The 25,817-nt window shown below is 37.7% G+C and overlaps 1 protein-coding gene across 1 annotated transcript; it reads left to right on the plus strand.

Moving 5' to 3' along the window:
• The first annotated feature begins 91 nt into the window (after window positions 1-91).
• LOC138823858 (vomeronasal type-2 receptor 116-like) lies at window positions 92-25,450 on the plus strand. The gene is made up of 8 exons (XM_070017403.1): window positions 92-136; window positions 1,217-1,324; window positions 2,053-2,216; window positions 7,720-8,008; window positions 9,164-9,970; window positions 10,890-11,108; window positions 23,511-23,619; window positions 24,513-25,450. The coding sequence occupies exons 1-8, from the start codon at window positions 92-94 to the stop codon at window positions 25,448-25,450; spliced, it is 2,679 nt and encodes an 892-aa protein (XP_069873504.1).
• The last annotated feature ends 367 nt before the right edge of the window (window positions 25,451-25,817 follow it).

The raw sequence follows: 25,817 nt of genomic DNA on the forward strand, positions 1-25,817 counted from the left end.
AGCAGAAATGCCCTATTTTTGCCATTAGTGTATGTGGAACATCTGCAATTATAATTCAATTCAATATCCCCTTAATTCTTACAAACACTTAATGGATACATACTTCATCTTAGAAGATTATTCTTTTACTGTTATGGTAAAAGTGACATACAGATGGCTTACTGTTAAGTAAGTCAATTAATGAATACATTTCTTTTTGAACAGCATCAACCCTACCCTTTCTTCCTCCATTTTTATCATCCCAATCTTGCTCACGAGTTGTAGTTCATTTTCAAAATCGTGTCTAGTGATTATCTCTGCTGCATTTTGTCCTACAATTTTTATGCTCCCCCTTTACTCTCCCCAAAAGGGTTAAACTGACATACAAGACAAAATGTACAGAAAATAAAAACAAGACAAAGAAAACATAAACAAAATATCGAAACCTTCATTTCCAAGTCTTTGAGTTCATATCTATAAATATCATTTTATATGCTCATATGCAATCACTTATTGGGATTCATGACCCTCTTTAGAATATCCTCCTTGGGTCTCACAGTGTGAATGATTGGAGTCCAGTATAATTTATCATGTGTTTTTGTGTATTTTTTTGTCTTTTTCCATCCAGTGTATTTTTGGCTTTTATCATCCAGCGTGTTTACTTTTAACTTATATGAATATTCTAGTTAGAAAAAAGGAGGGAAACCATGCAACCTATGTCTCTGTGGGTATGGCTTACTTTACTTAATATAATTTTTTCCACATTTTTCCATTTCCTTCTGAGTGGCACAGTATTATTCTGTCTTATGGAAGCATATAATTCCATTGTGTCCGTTTTTGATGCATTTGTCTTTTGTGGGACTTTACTCAGAGTCCTGGAAGCAATTGCTGTCTGCAGAGAGAGAGAGAGAGAGAGAGAGAGAGAGAGAGAGAGAGAGAGAGAGAGAGAGAGAGAGAGAGAGAGAGAGAGAGAGAGAGAGAGAGAGAGAGAGAGAGAGAGAGAGAGAGAGAGAGAGAGAGAGAGAGAGAGAGAGAGAGAGAGAGAGAGAGAGAGCGCCAGGCAGCCATGCCCCTGGGTGTATAGACCCCACATGTGTACACACAAGGCCAGCCCATGTGCTGATTAAATGCTTCTTTTCACAGAGGTTCTTTAGGCACACACTTGCGGCCATCTTCCCTGGACACCGTGTCCAAGTACCAAGGATGCCCTATATTGTGAATGATCATTGTTTTTCAGCACCCTGATATTTATGAGCTAAAACTTGAGATAAAGTACTACAATATGGACAAAAATGGAAAATTTCGTTTAGGTAGTAACTTCCTGATTAAAACTCCAAATAGCTCAGTAAACAAGAACAAGAAATACCAACTGGGATTATATCAAACTAAAAACTTTTAGCACAACAAAGTAAACAATCAATAGATCAGGAACATTGTTGCTTCCTTAGGCAATGGTAAATGGATGCATTTGTAGAGACCTCTGTATATTGAATCTGGACTGTAACCTGCTTGAATCAACCAGCAATGTTCTGTAGCTGTTTTGGATAATAGGTGTGTGAATTTACCATCTGGGTATGATGCAATAATATCTTTCATTGACATCTCACTGGCATAATTTTTTTTGGCCATTTCACCATGCACCTGAAATGGCATATTCTGATGCAATCCGGTTGCGTCATCCCAAATAACTTTGATGCAAATAGTTCCTTGACACAGATATTAGAGCAAATACATCAAAGACAACTTCATCCCTGGGGCATCACTATCTGCTGTCCTGGAGGAAATCACATTACTTAGGATGAAGAAGGAGAATCTGCAAACATGTTTTCAATTCATGTTTTTCTCTGCATTCAGGGCCACAGATGCAGAGCCCCAGGGAAGTTTTACCCATTATTCCTGAGGATTCACAGAGGCTTTAATGAAAGATGCGCTACAGTGTACCTCTCTGTCAATAAAAAGACACATAGACACCAATAAAAAGATTTATGAATATATATACCTGACAGCCAGAATTTCACCTAGGCAGGTGCGTCAAAAATGAGCCTTTTGATGTTCACAATTGTTCTTCTCCAGCTTCCCCTCCTTATCAGGTCCTGTGCTGGCACTGGCTGCTTTTCTACTATGAAGCAACGAGCACACATGGATGGAGATGAAATGATTGCTGGGTTTTTCCCTCTCTACACTTTGGGAACAGATCGCACTCAAAGTGATGATTCTGGAGATGGACAGAACAAGCCGTAAGTAACTCATCATTGTATTTCCATTTACAAATTTGTTCTCAGGATGGGCAATGGTAACTCCAAGTGCACACATAAATGCTCTGTGTCTTCTCTACCCTGACATCCCATCCTTTTGCTAGAGAAACACCTCAGTTTCATTATTTTATCTCGCATGTACTTTTGAGCGGTTTTCTGCCTACAAGTAAGAGAGAAATCTAGTTTCCATCCAAGTATATTCTTCTTTCTATGATGGTAAGCTCTTCGTGATATTTACTTCAGTTTTATCTACCTTTTGATTTGTAGAACGTCCTCTTTGCTTGATTGATTATTGCTTCTGTGTTTTCATACTCTATTTCCTTTTCTTTTTGAATTTAATTTTAATATAAAGATGATTATAGAGAGGTTATAGCTATGTAAGTCAGGTAAAGAATACATTTCTTTTTGAACAATGTTATGCCTCCACATGTTTCCTCCCACTTCTTGATCGCCTGACTCCTCTTCTGCTCCAAGATGTAAAATTCATTTCCAAAGCAGTGTCTAGTAAGTATTACTGTTAAATTGGCATACCTTTTGTCTCACTGTTTCTACTTGATTATTTCATTCCTTTTACTAACTTGTGGAAGTTTTTACCATTTCCTAAATTTTCTATAGCCATAGTTTTTTTTTATTTTCTTTTATCTTCATTATTTTATTTTCAATTTTTAAAAATTACATTGTAAAGAATATATACAAAGGGGTTAAATAATTAAGCTAGTGAGTATATTTCTTTTTGAACAGTGTCACTCCCTCCCTCATTCTCCTTCAGTTTCTTCTATCCCAACTACTCTCCCTGACAAGGGGTATAGTTTATGCCATATTGTCTAATGTGTATCATTGCTTAATTGTTTCACCTTTTGTCCCACCCTTTCTGTTTTCCATTCTCTTCCACAAATTAAATAAGCTTATATGCAAAACTTTAGAGGAATAACAAACAGGACAAGAGGGGATTATACCAAAGAAAAAGCAAAAGGAAAAATGGAAAAAGAGGAAAAAGAAGAACAGAAAACAGTACAATAAAAAAATCAATTTGTTTCTAGTTCCTTCAGATGCAGTGCAGGTGCTTCAGCTAATTATCTGTTCTCTTGATTTATAGGAAAGGTTATGTTTTCCTTTTATTCCCCTTTTTCTATACCAATATGGTTTTCATTTCATTTATTTCATTTTATTTTCATTTATTTTCATTTATTTATGGTTTTCATTATATTTATTTCTTGAAATTTGCCTTGAAAACAATTCACTTTATCATCCATTAATCATTTAATTAAATTGAATAATCTTAATTATTATTTTACTACTTAATTTTGGTTAATGGATAATTCATGTAATTTTCATGTTATATGCTTATTTTCCTTTTTAATTTCTATCCTTACTATATGTGTTTGTATATATGCTCAATAAACTTTCAACATTTTAAAAATCTGGATGGCTTTGTGTCCCATCCCATGATTGTTTGCTTGGAGAGAAGTTTTACTCAGAAGTTGAATGAGGTGTTCAGCTGGTGTATGTGAGGATCTTCTGATCAAGTTTGAAATTTAGATCTGCTGCCTCCCTGTTGATTTTGTCAGAATGATCCATCCATAAAATCTTCAGCTATTATTATATTGAGGACTATCAAAGTCTGCTTAACATAGTTTAGTGATTGTATAGTATGTAAATACACATTTTGAATTGCTATTTCATCTTGTAAACTTGATATCTTCATCATTACATTACAAAATGTCACTTCATTGCTTTGATTAAAGTCTATTGGATATGTTATACACACTCCTAGTTTCTTTTGTATTTCAATTGTATTTACTGACCTTTCTTATACTCACTGAGGGCCACTGATGGTGAAGTGAGTTTCTTGGCATCAACGTTTCCTTTGGCCTTGGGTTTTTATTCATTCAGCCATTTTAGCTCTTACTGGTAGAATTTCATGCATTTACCTTTGCAGTCATTGTTGACAGGTCACAGTTCCTTATTGCTATTATGTAATTTGTTCTCCATGTTAATTGAAGCTTCTTTGACTTTTTCTCTCCTTCAGTGGTTATGAAGGAAGTTCAATAGTAGTGTCTTTTGATTACTGGATTATGTGCTTTCATTTGCTGTTATATATTTTCTGGTAATTACTGGGCTGAAAATAGATGACAAGAAGCTATTTTGGAATAACAACTCTCTGGGATGAGGAGGATGAAATAAAAAGAGAAAATAAACATACAAGCAATAGAGGGCTATGATCAAAGTCCATAAATGAATGTTCAGAAATGTCATAATGAAATCTTTTAATTTACTTTTAAATTAAATCTTTCATTTAATATAGTAAGATGAAATGTTAAAGACAAACAGGAACTGCAACTGCATTATATTCCTCTTATCATTTGTAATATTGGATATCCAATTTTAGATTCTACAGTAATTACAAGATGTAATTATATTAACAATTTTTCCCTCTGCATAAAAATTGTGTGTGTGATTTTGCTAGCACATTTACAATGTTAGAGTATTTTCAACTAGTTTTATAGCCACTTTCACTAGTAGGTTTTACACATTCTTGAATACTTTTATTACTCATCTATGGTTCAATCTTTTGCACAAAATGCTTTTCTGTTAACTATGTAAAAATAACTATTTATTTTTGTATACAGTGGTTCCATAAACATTTAACATTTCCCATTTAAAAACTTCTTCAAACAGCTGTCTACCCATTCTGATTTTCTCACAAAGTGGTCATATTACATGTGCATTAAATTTGGATGACAAATAGAATACTTTTGTTGTTTTTTTTTGTGGAACAGGTGTGTGGGAGTATATTCTTTTAATTGTACTTGTCTGGGAATATCTTTACCCTTTTATCCTTCACTTCTAATGGATGTCTTTGCTGGCAACAGTAATCTTAGTACCCAATTTATCCATTTTTGTCCCTAATCTTTTAAAGATTGTCTGCCGTGCTCTCCAGGATTCTATGGATTCTAATGAGGAGTCAGCCATTAGGAAAACAGAGGAATACATATGTGTTATGAGTTCCATTTATAGCTTCTGTACACGAGTATGTGTTGTGGTCAAATATTTGATTAAGCTTTCATCTCTAGCTATCTCATATTTCTATCATTGTCTACATTAGGAAAGTTAAATTCTGCCATTGCTTCTTAGAACAAGCATTTTAACTTTTGTCATTCTCAACCATTTACTAAATCCTCAATACACTAATATTTGCTTTTTCAAAATAGTGTTGTCAGCTTTTGACCAATCATTTCCCACATGTCTTCATTCTTACTTTCAGGTTCCTCCTATATATGCATATGTTCAATTAGACTTTATTCAAGCTTACTATTTGTTTCTGTTTAGAAGACATCATTAACATGATAGGCTTCCAAATTGAAATTTCAAGTATGTGTATACCATGAGTTAAACAAGTTAAGCCTCACATTTTTATTTCTTCCTAGCCTCCATTATTTCCTTTTTAAACAATATGTATTGATTCAATATTATTTCTTTAGAATGTGTGTGTACACATACTCACACCATTGCACAGACATAACAGAGAGAGAGCAAAGTGTTGATTCTCTTTATTCCTCTGTAGTCTTTCTAGAATCTCAACCTAACAATATTGGGAAGGCAATAGAGATTACTGCATTTTACAATGGTGGCCTTGAATCTTTGGATTTCAATGTAAAGTTTACAATTCTTTCATTACTCTTCATGTTGGAGATTTCTTTCTCCATTATGATGTGCTTGCAGTTAGATTCATCCCCTTGGTTTTATTACATAAATAAGAATAAAATTCCTTCACCTGGTATTTGAGCTGTCTTCTGGCTGATATTGCAGGAAGAGCTGTTCAATATTTCAGGTCTGTTAGTTAGAGAAACTTAATATAGAATCTTCCTTAAATAAATTAAACCACCCAACAACAAATCCTCAAAGAAACAACTGCCCAATAAATAAGTGGGCGAAAGACTTAAAGAGAAGCTTCTCTGAAGAAGAAAGAAGGTTGGCCAATAGACACATGAAGAAATGTTCAACATCCCTAGCCATAAAAGAAATGCAAATCAAAACAACATTGAGATATCACCTCACTCCAGTTAGAACAGCAAAAATCAAGAACTCCAATAACAACAGATGCTGGAGGGGATGTGGACAGAAAGGAACCCTACTTCATTGTTGGTGGGAATGTAAACTTGTTCAACCACTTTGGAAAGCAGTATGGAGGTTCCTCAAAAGACTTCACATAGATCTCCCCTATGATCCAGCAATCCCACTTTTGGGCATTTACCCAAATGTTTACAAACAAGACCACACTAAAGCTACCAGCACAACTATGTTTATTGCAGCATTATTTACCATAGCTAAGATATGGAACCAACCCAGATGCCCCTCAGTAGATGAATGGATCAAGAAAATGTGGTATATATACACAATGGAATTCTATGCCTCCATCAGAAAGAATGATATTTCCCCATTTGTTAGGAAATGGAAAAGTTTGGAAAAAATTATATTAAGTGAAGTAAGCCAGGCCCAAAGAAGCATAGGTCCCATGGTTTCCCTTATTTGCAATATCTAGTATAGGTATGAGTCAAGCGGAAAAGGTCAGATAATGTGATGCTAGGAAAATGAACCCTTAAATATGTATTTTAATGTTTTCGTTTCTTTCATGCATGTATTTCTAATGCATTTATAAGATTATTTCTTTGTTGCTTTGTATGTCCCTCCCCCACAGTGTAACCCCCGTTTTCACTATATTTGATATCATTATAACATGTGGAGTAGATGGGGACAAACAAGTCGTTTAAGGATTCAGGTGGACCTGTTGCAACAATGAGAAGTACAAAATGTCATGTCAAAACCAGCTTTACAATGCCGGTGTGGGGGGGGGAGGGGGGTATAATTGGGTGGGGGGAGGGGGGTAAAATTGGGTGGGGGGAGGGGGGAGGCGGGGAAGGGAAGTGAAGGGTAAACAAAGGAGGAGGCTGCAATGCTTGGTAAGAAATGTATCCATTATCCTGCCCATGTAATTGTAGCCCCTTTGTACAGTATGTTCTCAAATAAAATAAAATACAATTTAAAAAAAAAAAAAAAAAAAAAAAAAGAATCTTCCTTAAATAACTATTGAAGATGTATTACTTAGCCCAGCCTGCCTTATAACCACATAAGATAAACTGGGTGACCGAAAACACAAGATTTTTCACACAGTGGAGCTAGTTACTCGAAGATAAAAAGCAAGAGAATATTTGGTGTCTCATGAAAGACTATTCCATGTTTAATGGACAACATTAGTGTTTGCTGTGGTGCATGTGATTATGGGGAATAAGCAAGCTCTCTCTTAAGTTTCTTAATCTTATGCATGACAAATTCCCTTCATGTCCTTAATCCCATAGAGAAGCATAAAAGACTATATTTGCATTCCATCATAGTTGGGATAATGCTTTAACATATTCATTGGCACAGAAGCAAGTACTTAGTCCATCAAATTGATAAGTTTTAAATTTCTATGCTCATTATGCAGGTTTATCTTCAACACCTACCAGTTTGTTTTGGCCTTGGCTTTTGCTATTGAAGAGATCGATGAAAATCCTCATATTTTACATAACTTGACGCTAGGATTTAATATCTGTAATGCTCATATGGAAACTTGGAAAACATTTAAAAATCCCTTCACGAGCCTCTTTGGGAAGGACAACCTTCCAAACTACTCTTGTGTGAGAGTGAGCAAGTCTATAGCAGTACTGACAGGACCATCAGGATTATTATCTTCCCAGATTGGTATATTGCTGAACCTGTACAGGTTTCCCCAGGTGAGAGTGGGAGGAGTGAAGGGATATAAAAAAGTATCTAATTTGGTGCCATTTCATCTGTTAGAAGATAATTATAGGAAGATACTGGATTTATGAGCCTATCAAATTTTGTGATATCAAGAGTAAGTATTCAAAGTAATAGAGATCCACACTACCATTTTTAGTAAAGGGACTGGAAAAGTTAGAGCCACAAAGAGATTGTTTGGACTTTTAAGCATTGTCAATAATTTTCTTAAAAAATCAGGAAATGGAAAAATGACTTTAAAGTATAGCAATATGTTGAGCTGTGTCCTGATGGCTAACTGCAAACCAAGCTACTAAGGAGAAATCTCTAATTAACCAACAAAAAGCAGGAAGTAATGTGTGGTTTGAGTGATAGAGAGGTAGCTTTGAGGGAGAAAGCCAAGGAAGTACACGAGGCCTTGAGTTCATGCTCCTACAATAGTACACACACACACACTCTCTCTCTCACTCACACACACACACACATGTGTGCACATGCACGTAAGATATTATGTTGAATGATATAACTCAGACTCACAAAGGGAAAGGGACATGTGTTCTCTCATATGTGAAAGTTAAATCTAAAATATGAACATGTAATATAAAATAAATATAGGACACACACATATCCATTTACAAATAGATTTGATTAATCTGTAAACTATGGTACACATAGAGGTGGAATCCCATGGCATAACATTTCTGATCAACAAAGAGATATAAAAAACTAGCACTAGAACATTGAAGCATAACTTGTCTGTGGAGAGTTGTTAGAGGGATGTGCAAAGGGGCAGAGAAATATGGAGTAGATGTTGGGAAAATACAACATATCACATATATGTATGTATATGTCTATATATAGATATTTAGATATATATACATATTCAGATGTGTGTGTGTGAAAATGGACCAAGGAAAGTCAAGGAATGGGTAGAGTTGCTATAGATTGAATGAGTTGATGGAAATAGTGACAAAGATCAAGGAGCTTTGTAGGAACAAATTGAAATGTACAACTATTAAAAACAATTTTTTAAACTAAGAAAAATCTACCTTCCACCTACTTCAAATGGTTATTTAATACATATCATAAGTGAGATCATAATGGATAGAAATCTTCTCATTCATGAAACATTCAATTTTCATTCCGTTTAGCTTACATTTGGGCCTTTTGATCATGCTCTGAGTGACCATAAAAACTTTCTTGCTCTGTATCAGATGGCCTCAAAGGACACATCGATAGCCATTGCCCTGATCTCCTTACTCCTTCATTTCAGCTGGAACTGGGTTGGACTATTGACCTCACAAGATGAGAATGGCTTGTGGATTCTTCCTGAATTAAAAGAAGAGATGGACAAGAATAGAATTTGTGTAGACTTTGAGCTAGCAATCCCAACCTCTGGCTTGGCATATGTTTTTAAAGTCATGGCACTTTATAAACAGATTAATAAATCTTCAGCAAACGTCCTCATCATACATGGTGATAATGAAGCCTTACTAGATATCGTAAGATGTATTGAGCAATTTTTAGTAAAAGGAAAAGTTTGTATCATGAACTCACAGCTAGAGTTCACCATGAGGAGGAAATATTTTGTATTAGGTTCATTACATGTACCTCTCATTTTTTCACACCATCATCCAGATATTTTGGGATTCACAGATTTTGTCAAGGCAGTTAACCCTTTCAAATATCCAGAAGACTTTTTCCTAGCAAGGCTATGGTTTCTGTCTTTTAATTGTTCAGATTCAGAGTCAGACTGTGTAATGTGGGAGAACTGTCCTCACGAAGCCTCCTTGGATTTGTTGCCTGGACACATTTTTGACACGACTATGTCTGGAGACAGTTACCATATATACAATGCTGTGTATGCTGTGGCCCAGGCTCTCCATGAGCTGCTTCTTCATCAAACAGAAGCACAAACAGTGGGAAAGAGGGAAGGGGCAGTGACTTCCCCTGCACAGGTAAGGCCTTCTGTGTTAGATCACATACCCCATAGGCAATGTCACTTCCTAGATAGTTTTCATGCCATATAAAATTTAAGCATTTTTGGTATGTTTTCCAAATCCAACAAATAATGTTTGTTTAAATGTCTGTGAAGTACTCTGGACGTATTTTAGTGCTCTTCAGGAAAAGCAGGCCATAACAAGGTTCAAGTGAGTTCCATGTTTCATAAATTCTTTTAATTACAAATAGCCTCAACATATTCATAGGAGATAGTTTTCCGTATTTTTTATTGTCAAGATGATATACAGAGCGGTTACAGTTACACAAGTAAGATAGTAAGTACATTTCTTGTCAAACTTGTTACCCTTTCATTCGTTTTTCTCTTACTTTCCCTCCCTCTCCCCCTAAAATTGTACAGATCATTTCCAAAATATTGTCTTGTATATATTGCTGTTGCTTTGACCCCTCCCATATAGCAGATGTTTTGAAAACTATAAATGCACCTTGAGTTTCCCTATGAGTTTCTTATCTAATAGCAAAAGAATGACCTGCTGAATAGAATTATCCACATTTTGGATAAGGGACCTAGTTTTATTCTACTTTAAATATTAAAATTTTACCAAGTTCAGATTAGCAACATGCATAAAATTAGTGGTTGTGGGAAACACTGGCTAGACTACTGAGAGTCATCTTATTTGTGACTCTCTAGACTTGGTTTCTTTTGAAAAGATTGCATCTACCCCTTTGCTGAGTGACCAAGATTTGGCAAAATTATTTTTATTCCTCCATAGATTCTCTTCTGAAATGCTTCATTAGGTGGTTCTACTATTCTTTCATTCTACATCAAAATTTAAAGGCAATCAGGAACTTTTTTTCTTCAGGTTTTCTTTCGTAACTCAGGATGTACTTCACCATAAGATGATGTATGTCTTTTAGCTGCACTCTTTTCTGAAGAATATCCAGTTTCACAATACTGCTGGAGATCAAGTGACTTTGGATGAGAAAAGGAAATTGGAAGCAGACTATGACATTGTAAACATATGGAATTTCCCAGAAGGTCTTGAACTTGAGGTGAAAGTAGGAAAGTTTTCTCCATATGCTCATCAACTGTCTTTATCTGAAGATATGGTACACTGGGCCATAGGAACAATAGAGGTGGGTTGGGTTTAATTGCAATGATTTTAAGGACATATAAGTAAGAAAATTTCAGCCTTAAAATGTATATCTGGTTGGATAACATATAAGAAAATTTCAGCCTTAAAATGTATATCTGGTTGGATGCCAGCAACCTATTCCTGTAATACTAGCTAATTAGGAGACTAAGATAAAAATATTGTGGTTTGAAGGCAGTCCAAGCAGGATCTTCTCTGAGAGGCTTATTTTCATTTAACCACCATAAAAGCAGGGCTGGACACTAGTGACTCATGCCTGTAATCCTATCTACTCAGGAGAAAAATATCCTCAGGACTAAGATTACATATCTGTTGAAAGTCCAACTGGGCAGAAAAGTCTTTGAGACTCTTTTCTCAATTGACCATCAAAAACCTCAGATGGAACCTCAGGTCAAGTGGTAGAGTGCTTACCTTCAGGAGAAAAAAAGCCCAAGGAAAATGAACATGTACTTATATCAAACCCTGGGACTAGGACAAAAAAAATAGACATTCACAGTCTCTACATGGTGATTTAGAATAGTGTCATAAAATACATATTTCTTTTTTCATTTTTTATTTTTTATTTTATTTTATTTTTTTGTGAACATAGTGTACAGAGTGGTAACAATTACATGGGCAGGATTATGTGTACATTTATTATCAAGCATTGCAGCCTCCTCCTTTGTTTACACTTCACATCCCTTCCCAGCCTCCCCCACTCCCCCACCCAATCCGTCCCCCCTCCCCCTTCCCGCACCAACGTTGTAAAGCTCGTTTTCGACATGACAACTTGTACATCTCATTGTTGCAACAGGTCCACCTGTATCCTTAAACGACTTGTTTTTACCCATGTCCTCCACAAGTTACACTGACATCAACTATAGTGAAAGCAGGGGTTATACTGTGGGAAAGGGACATACAAAGCAAAGAAGAGATAATCTTATAAATGCGTTAGAAATGCATGAAAGAAAAAAAAAACATTAAAGTACATATCTAAGGGTTCATTTTCCTAACATCACATTATCTGATCTTTTCCACTTGACTCATACATATACAAGATATTGCAATAAGGGAAACCATGGGACCTATGTTTCTTTGGGCCTGGCTTACTTCACTTAATATAATTTTTTCCAAGTTTTTCAATTTCCTAACAAATGGGGCAATGTCATTCTTTCTGATGGAGGCATAGAATTCCATTGTGTATATATACCACATTTTCTTGATCCATTCATCTACTGAGGGGCATCTGGGTTGGTTCCAGATCTTAGCTATGGTAAATAATGCTGCAATAAACATAGTTGTGCTGGTAGATTTAGTGTGGCCTTGTTTGTAAACATTTGGGTAAATGCCCAAAAGTGGGATTGCTGGGTTATAGGGGAGCTCTATGTGAGGTCTTTTGAGGAACCTCCATACTGCTTTCCAAAGTGGTTGAACAAGATTACATTCCCACCAACAATGAAGTAAGGTTCCCTTCTGTCCACATCTCCACCAGCATCAGTTGTAGTTAGAGTTCTTGATTTTTGCCATTCTAACTGGAGTGAGGTGGTATCTCCATTTTGTTTTGATTTGCATTTCTTTTATGGCTAGGGACGTTGAGCATTTCTTCATGTGTCTATTGGCCATCCTTCTTTCTTCTTCAGAGAAGTTTCTCTTTAAGTCATTACCCACTTATTAATTGGGTAGTTGTTTCTTTGAGGATTTGTTGTTGGGGTTTTAATTTTTTGATTTCTAAGTATATTATAGATATGAGACCCTTGTCTGTTGTATGGTTAGTAAAGATCTTCTCCCAATCCATGGGCTTTCTATTAATCTTGCTAGCTATCTCCTTTGCCATGCATAAGCTCTGCAACTTCATGCAATCCCATTTGTCCAACCTTTCTTTGATTGGTTGTGTTTCCGCGTCTCTATTCAGAAAATTTCAGTTTGGGCCTAGGAGACGTAGGGTTTCTCCTATTCCATCCTGTGATGTTTTCAGAGTGTCTGCTTTGACTTCGTGGTCTTTGATCCATTTGGAGTTGATTCTGGTGCAGGGTGATATATAAGGATCTAGCTTTAGTTTTCTACAAGTAGTGAACCAATTTTGCCAGCACCATTTACTGAAGAAGCTGTCTTTCTTCCATTCTGTTTTTCTAGCTCACTTATCAAATATTAGATGGCTATAGGTCTGTAGGTTCATTTCTGTGTTTTCAATTCTATTCCATTGGTCCTGAGGTCTGTTCTTGTGCCAGTACCAAGCTGTTTTGATTACTATGGCTTTATAGTAGACTTTGAAATTTGTATTGATATTCCTCCAGCAGTGTTCTTTCCATGGAAGAGCGTTTTTGCTATTCAGGGTTTTTATTGTTCCATATGAATTTTTGGATTGGCTCTTCTATTTCCTTGAAGAATGAGGTTGGAATTTTGATAGGTATCGCTTTGAATTTGTAGTTACCCTTGGGAAGTATTGCCATTTTCATGATGTTAATCTTTCCAATCCAGGAGCATGGGAGGTTTTGCCATTTTATAAGTTCTGTTTTGATTTCCTTTTTGAAGATTTCAAAGTTTTCATCATAGAGGTCCTTCACTTCTTCGGTTAAGTTAATTACTAGATATTTTATTTTTTGTGGGGCTATTACAAATGGGGTTGCTTTCCTAATTTCAGCCCCACTTTTCTCATTGTTGGCATACAGAAAAGCCATTGATTTTGGTGGGTTAATTTTAAACCCTGCTACTTTGACAAAGTTTTGAAGCAGCTTGAGTAATTTGGGAGTGGAATCTCTGGGATTCTTTAAATACAAGATCAGGTTATATGCAAAGAGGGAGTGTTTTATTTCTTCTTTCCCTATATGGATCAACATTATGTCTGCATCTTGTCTTATTGCTGAACCTAGGCAATTTGATACTAGATTGAAGAGAAGTGGAGAGAGTGGACATCCTTGTCTTGTTCCTGAGTTAAGAGGAAATGGCTTTAGTTTTTCACCATTAAGTATAATGCTGGCTGTAGATTTGTCATATACAGCCTTTATTGTATTGAGGAATATTTCTTGGATTCCTAATTTTTCCAAAACCTTCATCATAAAGGGGTGTTGGATCTTGTCGAATGCTTTTTCTGCATCTGTTGAGATAACCATGCGGTTCTTTTTCTTGCCCCTGTTGATGTGATGAATAATATTAATTGATTTGCATATATTGAACCAGCTTTGCATCCCTGAAATGAATCCTGTTTGATCGTGGTGTATAATTTTTTGGAAGAATTGTTGAAGTTGATTGGCCAAAATTTGTTGAGAAGTTTTACATCAATTTTCATCAAAGAAATGGGTCTATAGTTCTCTTTCTTTGATGTGTCCTTGCCTGGTTTTGGAATGAGGCTTATGATGGCTTCATAGAATGTGTTACGTACTGAACTCTCTCTTTCAATTTCATTGAAGAGTTGGAGGAGTATTGTTGTTAACTCTGCTTTGAAGGCCATGTAAAATTCCGCTGTAACACCATCTGGTCCTGGAGTTTTCTTAGCTGGCAGGGCTCTTATTGCTGTTTCTATTTCAATGCTTGATATGGGCCTGTTAAGATGGTTAAACTCATCTTGGTTTAGTTTTGGCTTGACAATATTTGCTAGGAAAAGTTCCATTTCTGTTAAGTTCTCAAATTTATTAGCATAAAGTTTTGAGAACTATTCCCTTTTAGTGTTCTGAATCTTTGTTGTTTCTGTGGTGATGTTTCCATTCTCATCTCTGAGTTTATTAATTTGGGTGTGTTCTCATCTTTTTCTGAAAAGACTTGCTAAGGGTCTGTCAATTTTGTTAAGTTTGTCGAAGAACCAACTCTTTGTTTTGTTGATTGTTTCTATAATTTTTTGGATTCTGATTCATTTAATTCTGATTTACTTTTAATTATTTCTTTCTGTGTACTGGATTGGGGTTTATCTTGCTACTCTTTTTCAAGGAGGTTTAGATGTGTCATTAAATTGTTGGTTGTAGATCTCTCCAATTTGTTGATGTAGGAGCTCAGAGCTATAAACTTGCCTCTGAGTGCTGCTTTTGCTGTGTCCCAGAGGAGCTCGTAATTTGTGTGTTCATTTTTGTTGAATAGCATGAACATTAGAATTTCCTTTCTAATCCCTTCCATGACCCACTCGTGATTCAACAGTGTGTTGTTCAGCCTCCATGTGATACCGGATTTTTTTGGTGGCATTTGGTGTTGAGTTCTAATTTTATTCCCTTTTGGTCAGATAGAATGCAAGGTATAACTTCAATGTTTCTGAATTTAGACAAGTTTGCTTTGTGGCCTAAAATGTCTTCTATTTTAGAAAATGTTCCTTGTGCTGCTGAGAAAAATGTGTATTCTGATGCTGCTGGGTGAAATGTTTGGTAATTGTCTGTTAAATCTTGTTGATCTATGCAGCTGTTTAGATCTGGAGTTTCTCTGTTGACTTTTTGCCGAGTTGAACTATCTAGTGTGGAGATTGGTGTGTTAAAATCTCCAACAATTAATGTCTTTGGATCTATATGGGATTTGAGGGAAAGTAGTGTTTCTTGGATAAATTTGGGTGTTCCATTGTTTGGCGAATAGATATTTAGAATTGTAATATCCTCCTGAAGGAGATATCCCTTAATTAGTATGTAGCCACCGTCTTTATCTCTTCTCACAAATTTTAATTTGAAGTCTATTTTATCTGATATTAGGATTGCAACTCCCGCCTGTTTTATGGGGGCCGTTTGCTTGGTAGATTTTGTTCCAGCCTTTAACATTGAAAATGTGTTTTTTTTACGGGCAAGATGTGACTCCTGAAGGCAGCAGATAGAAGGGTCTTGTTTTTTAATCCAACTAGACAGTCTGTGTCGCTTAATTGGAGAGTTAAGTCCGTTAACATTAAGATATAAGACTGAGAGGTATTTGGGATTCTTGCCATGTTATCAACCTTCTTGTGGGCTGCAAAAACTGTGTTCTTCCTATGGTTTTTGGAATCTCAGTTTGGATGCAGTTTCTTGGACTTTATTGTGGTCTTGTTGGTTTTCTATGTGTGGGGCATCTTTAACAATCTTTTGTAGGGCTGGTTTGGTGGAGATGTATTGTTTCATTTTTATTTGCTATGGAAGATTTTTATTTGGCCTTCAGTTATGAAGGAGAGTTTAGCTGGTTACAGAATTCTTGGTTGATAGTTGTTTGTTTTTTTGGGCATGGCATGCATCATTCCAGGCTCTTCTTGTTTTGATTGTCCCTGCTGAGAAATCTGAGGTGATTCTAATTGGTTTCCCTTTATAGGTGATTAATCTTTTCTCCTTGACAGCTTTAAGGATCTTTTCCTTGGTTTGATTTGGTCGTGTGTGGATTATAATGTGGCAGTGGTATGTCCTATTCTGGTCTGTTCTATTTGGGGTTCTAAAAGTTTCTTGTATCTGAATAGGCCTATCTTTTTGCATGTTTGGGAAGTTCTCTGCTAGGATCCTGTTCAATAAATTTCCTAGGCCATTAACTTCTGTTTCTAGCTGCTCCTCTACACCCATTATCCTTAGATTAGGCCTTCTGAAGATGTCTTCCAAGGGTTGGACAGAACTATCATATTTCTTGGACTTGTCTTGGATGGTTGTATGTTCTTTCTCTATAATATCTAGACTGTCTTCAATTCCTGAGATTCGATCTTCTGCAATTCGATCTTCTGCAATATCCTGGCTATTATGAACAGTGCTGCAATAAACGTGGAGGTGCATGTGTCCTTGTATAGTGGTTCCTGTTGTTCAGGATAGATGCCTAGAAGTGGTATGACTCAGTCATAAGGGATGTCAATATTCAGCTTTCTAAAGACCCTCCAGACTGCTTTCCAAAGTGGTTGTATAAGTGTACATTCCCACCAGCAGTGTAATAGGGTTCCTCTTTCTCCACATCCCCTCCAGCATTTGTCGTTGGCTGCCTTGATGATGTGGGACATTCTGACTGGGGTAAAGTGGCATCTCAGTGTTGTCTTTATTTGCATTTTCTTCACATCCAGCGATGGTAAACATTTCCTCATGTGTTTCTTTGCCATTTTTATCTCTTCATCTGAGAAGTCTCTCTTTAGTTCCCTTTCCCATTTAGTAATTGTTTTGGAAGGGATTTGTTTCTTGAGTTCCCTGTATGTACTGGATATAAACCCCTTCCCTGATATATTGCTGGTAAATATTTTTTTTCCCAATTAGATGGTTGCTTTTCTGGCTTGGTTGTTATAGATTTAGCTGTGCAGAAGCTTTTTATATTAAGGTAGTCCCATTTGTCGAGACACTTTCCAATTTGTTGTGACCCTGGGACTCTGTTCAGGAATTTCCTTCCTGTGCCTATAAGTTCAAGTTTCTCTCCTACTCTGTCCTGCAATAGTTTCAGAGATGCTGGTTTAATGTTAAGGTCTTTATTCTGTCTTGAGCTGATATTAGTGCATGATTATAGCCTGGGGTCCACTTTTAGTCTTCTCCATGTGGCCACCCAGTTTTCCCAGCATCAATGGTTGAAGAGACTGTGTTTCTTCCATTGTATGTCTTTGGCCTCTTTGTCAAGTATCAGCTGACTGGAGGCCTGTGGTTTTATTTTTGGATCTTCTATTCTATTCCATTGGTCTTCGGGTCTGTTTTCATGCCAGTACCATGCTGTCTTTGTTTTTATGTTTCTATAATAGAGCTTGAAGTTTGGCATGGATATCTCTTCCATGTTATCTTTATTCCCTAGAATTGTTTTGGCTATTCTAGGTCTTTTGTTGTTCCACATTGATTTTTGGACTATTTTCTATATTTTAGAGATGTATGTCATTGGGATTTTAATAGGAATTGCATTGAATTTGTATATTAATTTTGGCAGTATTGCCATTTTCACTATATTAAGTCTGCCTATCCAAGAGCATGGGAGGTCTTTCCATTTCCTAGTGTCTTCTGTAATTTCTTTCTTTAACTGTTTATAGTTTTCATTAAATAGTTCTTTTACATCTGTGGCTAGGTTAGTTCCTAAATATTTCATTTTGGGGGAGGTTATTGTGAATGGGTTTGCTTCCTTTATTTCCCACTCTGCTTGTACATTGTCAGTGTACAGGAAGACAACTGATATTTGTGGGTTGATTTTGTATCCTGCTACTTTGCCAAAGTGATTTATGATTTCTAAGAGTTTGGGGATGGAGTTTTTGTGATCGTGAATGTATAGTATCATGTCATCTGCAAAAAGGGATAGTTTAACTTCTTCTTTTCCTATATGGATCCCTTTAGTGTCTTTTTCTCACCTTATTGCCTGGCTAAGGGTTCCAGGACTATATTGAAGAGGAGTAGAGACAAGGCATCCTTGCCTTTTTGCCTGATTTTAGGAGAATTGGTTGTAACTTTTCCCCATTAAGTTTAATATTGGCTATTAGTCTGTAGTAAATGGCTTTTATTGTTTTAAGAAAAGTTCCTTCTATTCCTATTTTCTCCAGAGCTTTTAGCTTGAATGAATGTTGAATTTTATCAAAGGCGATTTCTGCATCTGTGTAGATAATCATGTGATTCTTGACGTTGGCTCTGTTGATGTGTTGGATTACATTTTTTGACTTACATATGTTAACCATCCCTGAATCTCTGGGATGAAACCTACCTCGTTGTAGTCTATGATTTTTAATGTTTTTATGGATGAATATTGTTAAGGATCTGTGCATCTGTTCATCAAGGAAATTGGACTGTAATTCTCTTTTTTAGTTGGGTCTTTGTCTGTTTTTGGGATGAGTGTGATATTGGTATCATAGAATGAGTTTGGGATAGCTCTCTCTATTTCTCTGAAGAGCTTGAGGAGTATGGGTATTATTCCTTCTTTACGGATCTTAAGGGTCTTCTTTAAGTGTCTTTAAGAATTCTCTTGTCAATCCATCTGGTCCTGGGCTTTTCTCTGTTGGAAGACTTCTGATTGCTTCCTGTATCTTGTTGTAGGATATTGGCTTATTTAATTGATTTACTTCTTTGCTCAGTTTGGGCAACTTGTGTTACTCTAAAAATGCACCCATTTGTGCCAGGTTTTCTTTCTTTAGAGAGTATAACTTTTGAAAGTAGTCAGTTAAAATTGTTTGGATATCTTGGGTATGTGTTGTGATTTTTCCTATGGCATCCCTAATCCTGTTAATATGGGTTTCCTCTCTTCTTTTTTTAAATTAATCTTGCCAGTGGTCCATCAATGTTGTTTATTTTTTCAAAGAAACAGCTTTTTCTTTGGTTAATTTTGGCTATGATTCTCCAATTCTCTATTTCATTGATCTCCACTCTTAGTTTGGTTATCTGGCTCCATCTAGTAACTCTAGGTTCCATTTTTTCTTTTTTTTCTAGCTGTTTTAATTGCAACATGAGATTATTTACTTAGTCTGTCTCCATTTTCTTGATGTCGGCACTGAGGGCAATAAATTTGCCCCTCAGGACTGTTTTTGCTGTGTCCACAAGTTTCTTTGTGATGTGTTTTTCATTGTCATTGAGTTGTAGGAATATTTAAATTTCATCTTTGATCACTTCCATTACCCAGGCATTGCTTAGAAGTGTACTGTTCAATTTTCATGTATTTGAGTAATTTCTGCGGTATGCTTTGTTATTGAGAACTAGTTTGATTCCACTGTGGTCAGATAGGATACAGGGGATTATGTTGATCCCCTTGTATTTCCTTAAGTTCCTTGAATGAACTTTGATATGGTCTATATTGGAGAAAATTCCATGAGTTGCTGAGAAGAATGTGTACTCTGTTGATTCAGTGTGAAATACTCGGTAGATGTCAGTTAGTTCCACATGAAGTATGGCCTCACTTAACTCGGTAGCTTCTTTGCCAATCCTCTGGTTGGTAGACCTAACCCTTGGTGAGAGTGGGGCATTAAAGTCTCCTAGTATTATCAGATTGGGATCTATTTTATTCTGTAAGTTTGAGAGTATTTGCCTAACATATTTGTGTGCACCAATGTTTGCGGAATGTAAGTTGATGATAGTAATATTCTCCTCTTGGATTGTTCCCTGTATTATTATGTTGTGTCCGTCCTTGTCTTTGTGCATTGAATTCAATGAAAAGTTCATTTTGTCAGATATCAGGATTGCTACACCTGCTTTATTGCTACACCTGCTTTCTTACTGGGGGCATTTGATTGGTAGATCCTTTTCAACCCTTCACTCTGAGTTTGTTTGTATGTTTGGCTGAGAAGTGGGTCTCCTGAAGGCAACAGATGGATGGGTCATGTTTTCTGATCCAGTCTGCAGTTCTTTTTCTTTTGATTGGAGAATTAAGCCTGATAATATTAAAAGACAGTATAGAGAGATGCATTGTGGTCCCTGTCATTCCTTGTTTTCCTAAGTTTTTCTTCTTTCCTTTCCTCCTGTGTTTGCTCAGTTAGATGTCTATTACTGCCTGTCTGGGTACAGGTCCCTGTTCCCTTTTGCTATCTTCAGGTTGTGTTCCCCCTCTTAGTATTCTTTGTAATGCTGGCTTAATGTTTATGTATTCATTTAGTTTTTCTTTGCTATTAAAATTTTTCAGTTCTCCATCGAATGTGAATGCTATCTTTGCCGGGTATATCAGTCTGGGTTGGCAGTTGTTTGCTCTCAGGGCTCGTATGGTACTTTCCCAGGCCTTTCTTGCATTCAGTGTTTGTGTGGAGATCTGCAGTGATTCTAATTTTTTCCCGTTGTAGTAGAACTCCTTCTTCATTTTTGCTGCATGCAAGATTGTTTCCTTATTATTCAGACCTATCATTTTTACTATAATGTGTCTAGAGGTGTTTCTCCTGGGATGTTGCTTGTTAGGTTTTCTATATGCTTCTGTAATGTAGGTAAGATGTTCTTTTTTGAGATGGGGAAATTTTCACTGATTATCTTGTTGAATATGTGTTGCATTCCCTTGCTTTGATATTCCTCACCTTCGTCCACTCCAGTTATACGAAGGTTAAATTTCTTGGCACTATCTGCTTACTCTTGAACTTCCCTTCGGCATAATTTATGTGATTTTTCCATATCTGTAATTTTTTGGTCCAGTTGGTATATTCTGTCTTCTGTATCTGACAATCTACATTTCATTTCGTTCTCTCTGTTATCTGTGTCTTCCATTGTGGTTTGCATGGAGGAAATGGACTCATTTATGGATTTAATATTGGTTCTCAAAATCCTAATCTCACCTTTCAATGAGGAGTGTACTGCCTCTATTTTGGCGCTAATCTCACCTCGTAGTGAGGTGTGGTCTGCCTCTATTTTTGCTTGCATCTCCTGTTTGATATCCTGCATCTCTTTCGATATTTCGACCCTGTGCTCTTTCAATTTCTGGTCTATTTCTTGCTTTATTTCTTGAGTCATTGCCTACAGCATCTCTTGGATGTAGCTTTTGTCTTCCATTCCTGTTTGCTCCCACTGGAGCTCTCCTCTGCTTGGCTGCTTGCTTTTGGTGATAGCTTGCTATCCTGGGTATTGATAAACCTTGTAATTTTTCTCTGTGATTTTGCAGGGGATTCAGGGATTATTGGAGACTAATCTGAAATTTTGTTTTGTTCAATAGGTGTTTGTCATTGCTTGGTTGCTGTTTCTGTGCTGGTAGAGAGTCTGTAACTGATTTCGGTTCTGTTGGGAGCCAACCTCCAGTTGTTGGTCTGAACCACATAGGGGTTCTTGGCTCTCTGCTGTAGATCACTGGCAGTTCCTGCCTTTAGAAGGTTGAATGGCCTAGACTGCTCCTGTTTTCTCCTACAGATGCTCTTGGCAAGATCGGATGTGCTGGATGCACTCTTCCAGATGTTGGAGTCTGCTATGGGCTCCTGATATTTTTTTTTGGCCGGTTGTGGGTTTGAACTCTGGGCCTGGGTGCTGTTCCTCAGTTCTACAGGTCAAGGCTGGCACCCTACCATTTGAGCCACAGCACCATTTCGGTCCCTTTCTGCTTATGTGTTGCTGAGTATTCAGATCCACGGCCTCATGCACCCAAGACCAGTACTCTACTGCTGAGCCACCTTACCAGCCTAAGATCATGACTATTATCAGATGCTTATGGCCTGTGTTGTCCAATTCCCAGCCTAGAATATATGGGTCAGGTTCTGGTATGGATTGGGCTTCTCTTGTCCTGACCCCTCGGGTCTTTTGCTGTCACAGGCGTGCTTCCCAAGGGGTGCAGTTCCCTGTTTTTCTCCCCTCTGCTGAGGCATATGCTCAGCTTCTGACTTCAGTTGGGAGGAATTTGTTGTGTTGCTCAGGCACTGGATTCCCAGGCCTGGTCCCAGCCCCTAGCCTGGGGCATGCCGGTTGGACCTGTGCTGTTGTGTATCCTGCCTAGGTTATGCAGCCTGGAATACACAGTTCAAATTTCTTCCACTGTTGGTTGTCTTGACACAATGGCGGTGTTCCTGGCTTGGGCATTTAATGTCCCTTCCAGGGGCACTCTTGCTCTAGCCTGGCCAGCTGTGTGTGCTCCATGGGCTGATGAAGCTCTCGAAAGTTCCCATTTTTAGTGGGTCCTGTGGTCCAGATGTTGGGATAGGGAGGCTGGGTCAGGGTCTGGGGATTCCCACCAGCTGTGGTCTCCCTTGAGGTATACACTGTCCCTTGTAGGGTACTCACCCTGGAGCTAGTAGCTGTTTCTGTGTGATGTAGGTCATTGGTTGTTGTTGCAATCAGAGTTCAGTTGAGGTGGTTGTGGGCTGGGATGGGCGGTGGTCACTCTGCATGTTTCACTTCTGTCTCTGTCTCAGTTGATGCTGTTCTGGTCTGCGCCATAGGGTGGGCCTCCAGCATCTGCCCAAGAGGTAGGGGAGGGGCCTCCATGCACTGAGCACTGGGGTTTGTCTCTGCTTATGTTCTCTGGATCAGCACTGGTTCCTTGAAGTTCTTCTGCTCTGCTGTTCTGTGGGTGTCCTCTGTAGCTCTGGGGTTCCCAGTGTCGTGCATAGTGGCTTTGGTGTGATGGAACCTCTCTGCTCAGATATACAGTGAGGGGTGGGGGTGGGATTTTTGTGCAAGCTCCTGGCTCAGAGGTTTCTCTGTTCATAGCGATCAGCAGGTCCAACATCGGTACCTTAGGTGGCTTCTGTGTGGGTGACCTGCAGACAAACCCCTGTGTCTCTAGGACTCTGGCAGCCCCCACTGGGCTGGGCTGGCAGCGGCTTCACGTGCAGCAGTGTTGCCAGTAAAGATTGGGGGAGGGGTCTTCGCTTTTCTTTTGTCTGAAATTCTTCTTTTTCTCTCTTATTTTGTTTTTTTTTCCTCCTTCTGTTTTTCTCAGGGTGTTTGTCTTTTTGTTGTTGCCAGTCACTTGGGGAGATTAAGCGATGGAACTTGAACTCTCTTTTTTGGGGGGGAGAGCTGTGGTGTTTCCCTACTGCCCAGTTGCCATCTTAGTCCCCCCTCTAGATTCTGTTCTAATAATTCAGTATTTTAATACTATGGATTGTTGGAGCATTATGTAAAGTCTAAACAATTACTGACAAATATCTGCTTGTCCTCAGCCTACTCAATCTGCCTGCAGTGAGAGTTGTGGTCCTGGATTCAGGAAATCCCCTCAGGAAAAAAAGGCAGCCTGTTGCTTTGATTGCACACCGTGCTCATGCCATAGTGAGAAATTCATTTTCTTTGCTGGTATCCCCAATCCATGCAAGCCAATGCAAAAGTTGTATATTATGATTACAGAATCAAATTCTTCCTTCCTTCACTTAATCATCTAATTGTGACACTGGTTGATTCTTCTTGAAAAAAACATCATGGACTCTGATTTATGCATAAGATTAATTTTTTCTGGTCTATTGTATATATGTTTATTCAAATACTCAGTAATGTAAGCTTAACATCTATCAGAGTAAGTGCAAATCTTTTTAAGCACGAGGACCCCATCTTCTTCAAAATTACCTTCAGACTACAAAGAAAACACAGATCGTGTATATCTTTATTTCCTAGATCTTAGAACTGTTCTTGCAATGGAGAAAATACTCTGGGTTTGGTTTGGTGTAAGATGCAGGCAAAAGTGTTGTGCATAGTATGACTTTATAGTTTCAAAGAGTGATTTCTCCATCCTCTATAGGTGAGTAGAAGAGACAAATATAACAATTTCAAGGAAGGGTCACAGTTGTCCAATTTATATTGTATAGAGAATATAGAGGAAGTTGCAAAGTTTTACTACCCACAATTTTGAATAAGGGGTTTGACTTGTGCACACATGTCTGAGAATTATGGCAGCATGAAGAGGCAGAGAAAATTATTCATAGGATATTAGAAATGGCAAGTAACAGTATTTGTGATGGTCATTACAAGCAAAATAATTTCAATCAGACTAAAGTATGAGAATATGGGAATGAGTGTGGGAACATGACGAAGACATAAAAATAATAGTGATCATGTCTGGTAATACTTGTTAATATTTACTTTATGCTACTAAGAATTCACGTGTCAGTATTATCTCTAGACAGGGACTTTCTAATTTCCTTTTAAGTATTGGAAATGGATAAATGTTTATTTGAATTCTTCACTAGATATGGAGCAGTGTATGAAGTGTCCAGATCATCAGTATGCCAATACAGAGAGAAACCAGTGCCTCCCAAGAGCTGCAAGATTCTTGACTTATGAAGAACCCTTAGGGATGGCCTTGGCCTGCATGGCTCTTTCTTTATCTACACTCACAACAGTTGTTCTTGGGGTCTTTGTGAAACACAAGAACACTCCCATTGTCAAGGCTAATAATCAAGCTCTCAGCTACATCCTACTTATCTCCCTCATCTTCTGCTTCCTCTGTTCCTTGCTCTTCATTGGCCGTCCCAACACCAGCACCTGCATTCTACAACAGACCACATTTGGAGTTGTGTTCACTGTAGCTGTTTCTGCTGTCTTGGCCAAAACTGTAACTGTGGTTCTGGCCTTCAAGGTCACTTCTCCAGGGAGAAGGATGAGGTGGCTTATGCTATCAGGAGCTCCTAACTTCATCATCCCCATCTGCACCCTGATCCAGGTGACTCTCTGTGAAATCTGGCTGGGAACCTCTCCTCCGTTCATTGACACAGATGCACACTCTGAACATGGCCACCTCATCATCCTGTGTAACAAGGGCTCCCTCACTGCTTTCTACTGTGTCCTGGGATACCTGGGCTTCTTGGCTCTGGTCAGCTTCACTTTGGCTTTCCTGGCCAGGAACCTGCCTAATACGTTCAATGAGGCCAAGTTCCTGACCTTCAGCATGCTGTTGTTCTGCATTGTCTGGCTCACTTTTCTGCCTGTCTACCACAGTGCCAAGGGGGAGGTCATGGTGGCTGTAGAGATCTTCTCCATCTTGGTGTCTAGTGCAGGACTACTGGGGTGTATCTTTGCCCCCAAGTGCTACATTATCTTGTTAAGACCAGATAGAAATTTTCTGCTTGGCTTCCGGGACAGAAGTCATCCCGGGAGAAATACACCCTCTTAAGGTGAAACTTACATGTTAGGTCAAATATATTCCTTTTCCCATCAGATATTAGTTTATATTGTTGTAATAACTTCGATGAATAAATGACTCTTACTCATTTTTCTAGCCAGAGCCAAGTAAATTTGAAATTTATTCTCTATATGTTTTATTATCCCATCATGTCAACTACTATATTTTCTCTGTTGACTTGTTTTCTAATATTGCTTTCTTAACCATTTGCCTAAAATTTCCTATTTAGTGCCAGTACTGGGGCTTGAACTTAAATTCTGGGTACTCTCTCTGAGTTTGTTGTTTGTGTTTTTTTACTCAAAACTGTGGCATTTCCACTTAAGTCACAGCTCCACTGTTGGCTCTTTGGTGGTTAACG

The sequence above is a fragment of the Dipodomys merriami genome, unplaced genomic scaffold (assembly GCF_024711535.1).
Source record: "Dipodomys merriami isolate MVZ:Mamm:240054 unplaced genomic scaffold, mDipMer1.0.p SCAF_124, whole genome shotgun sequence".
NCBI lineage: Eukaryota > Metazoa > Chordata > Mammalia > Rodentia > Heteromyidae > Dipodomys > Dipodomys merriami.

Coding starts and splice junctions, on each gene's coding strand:
- LOC138823858 (XM_070017403.1), top strand. CDS start 92: ATGGATACATACTTCATCTTAGAAGATTATTCTTTTACTGTTATG. Junction 8,009..9,163: donor ACCTGTACAGGTTTCCCCAG/GTGAGAGTGGGA, acceptor CATTCCGTTTAG/CTTACATTTGGGCCTTTTGA. Junction 11,109..23,510: donor GGGCCATAGGAACAATAGAG/GTGGGTTGGGTT, acceptor GCTTGTCCTCAG/CCTACTCAATCTGCCTGCAG.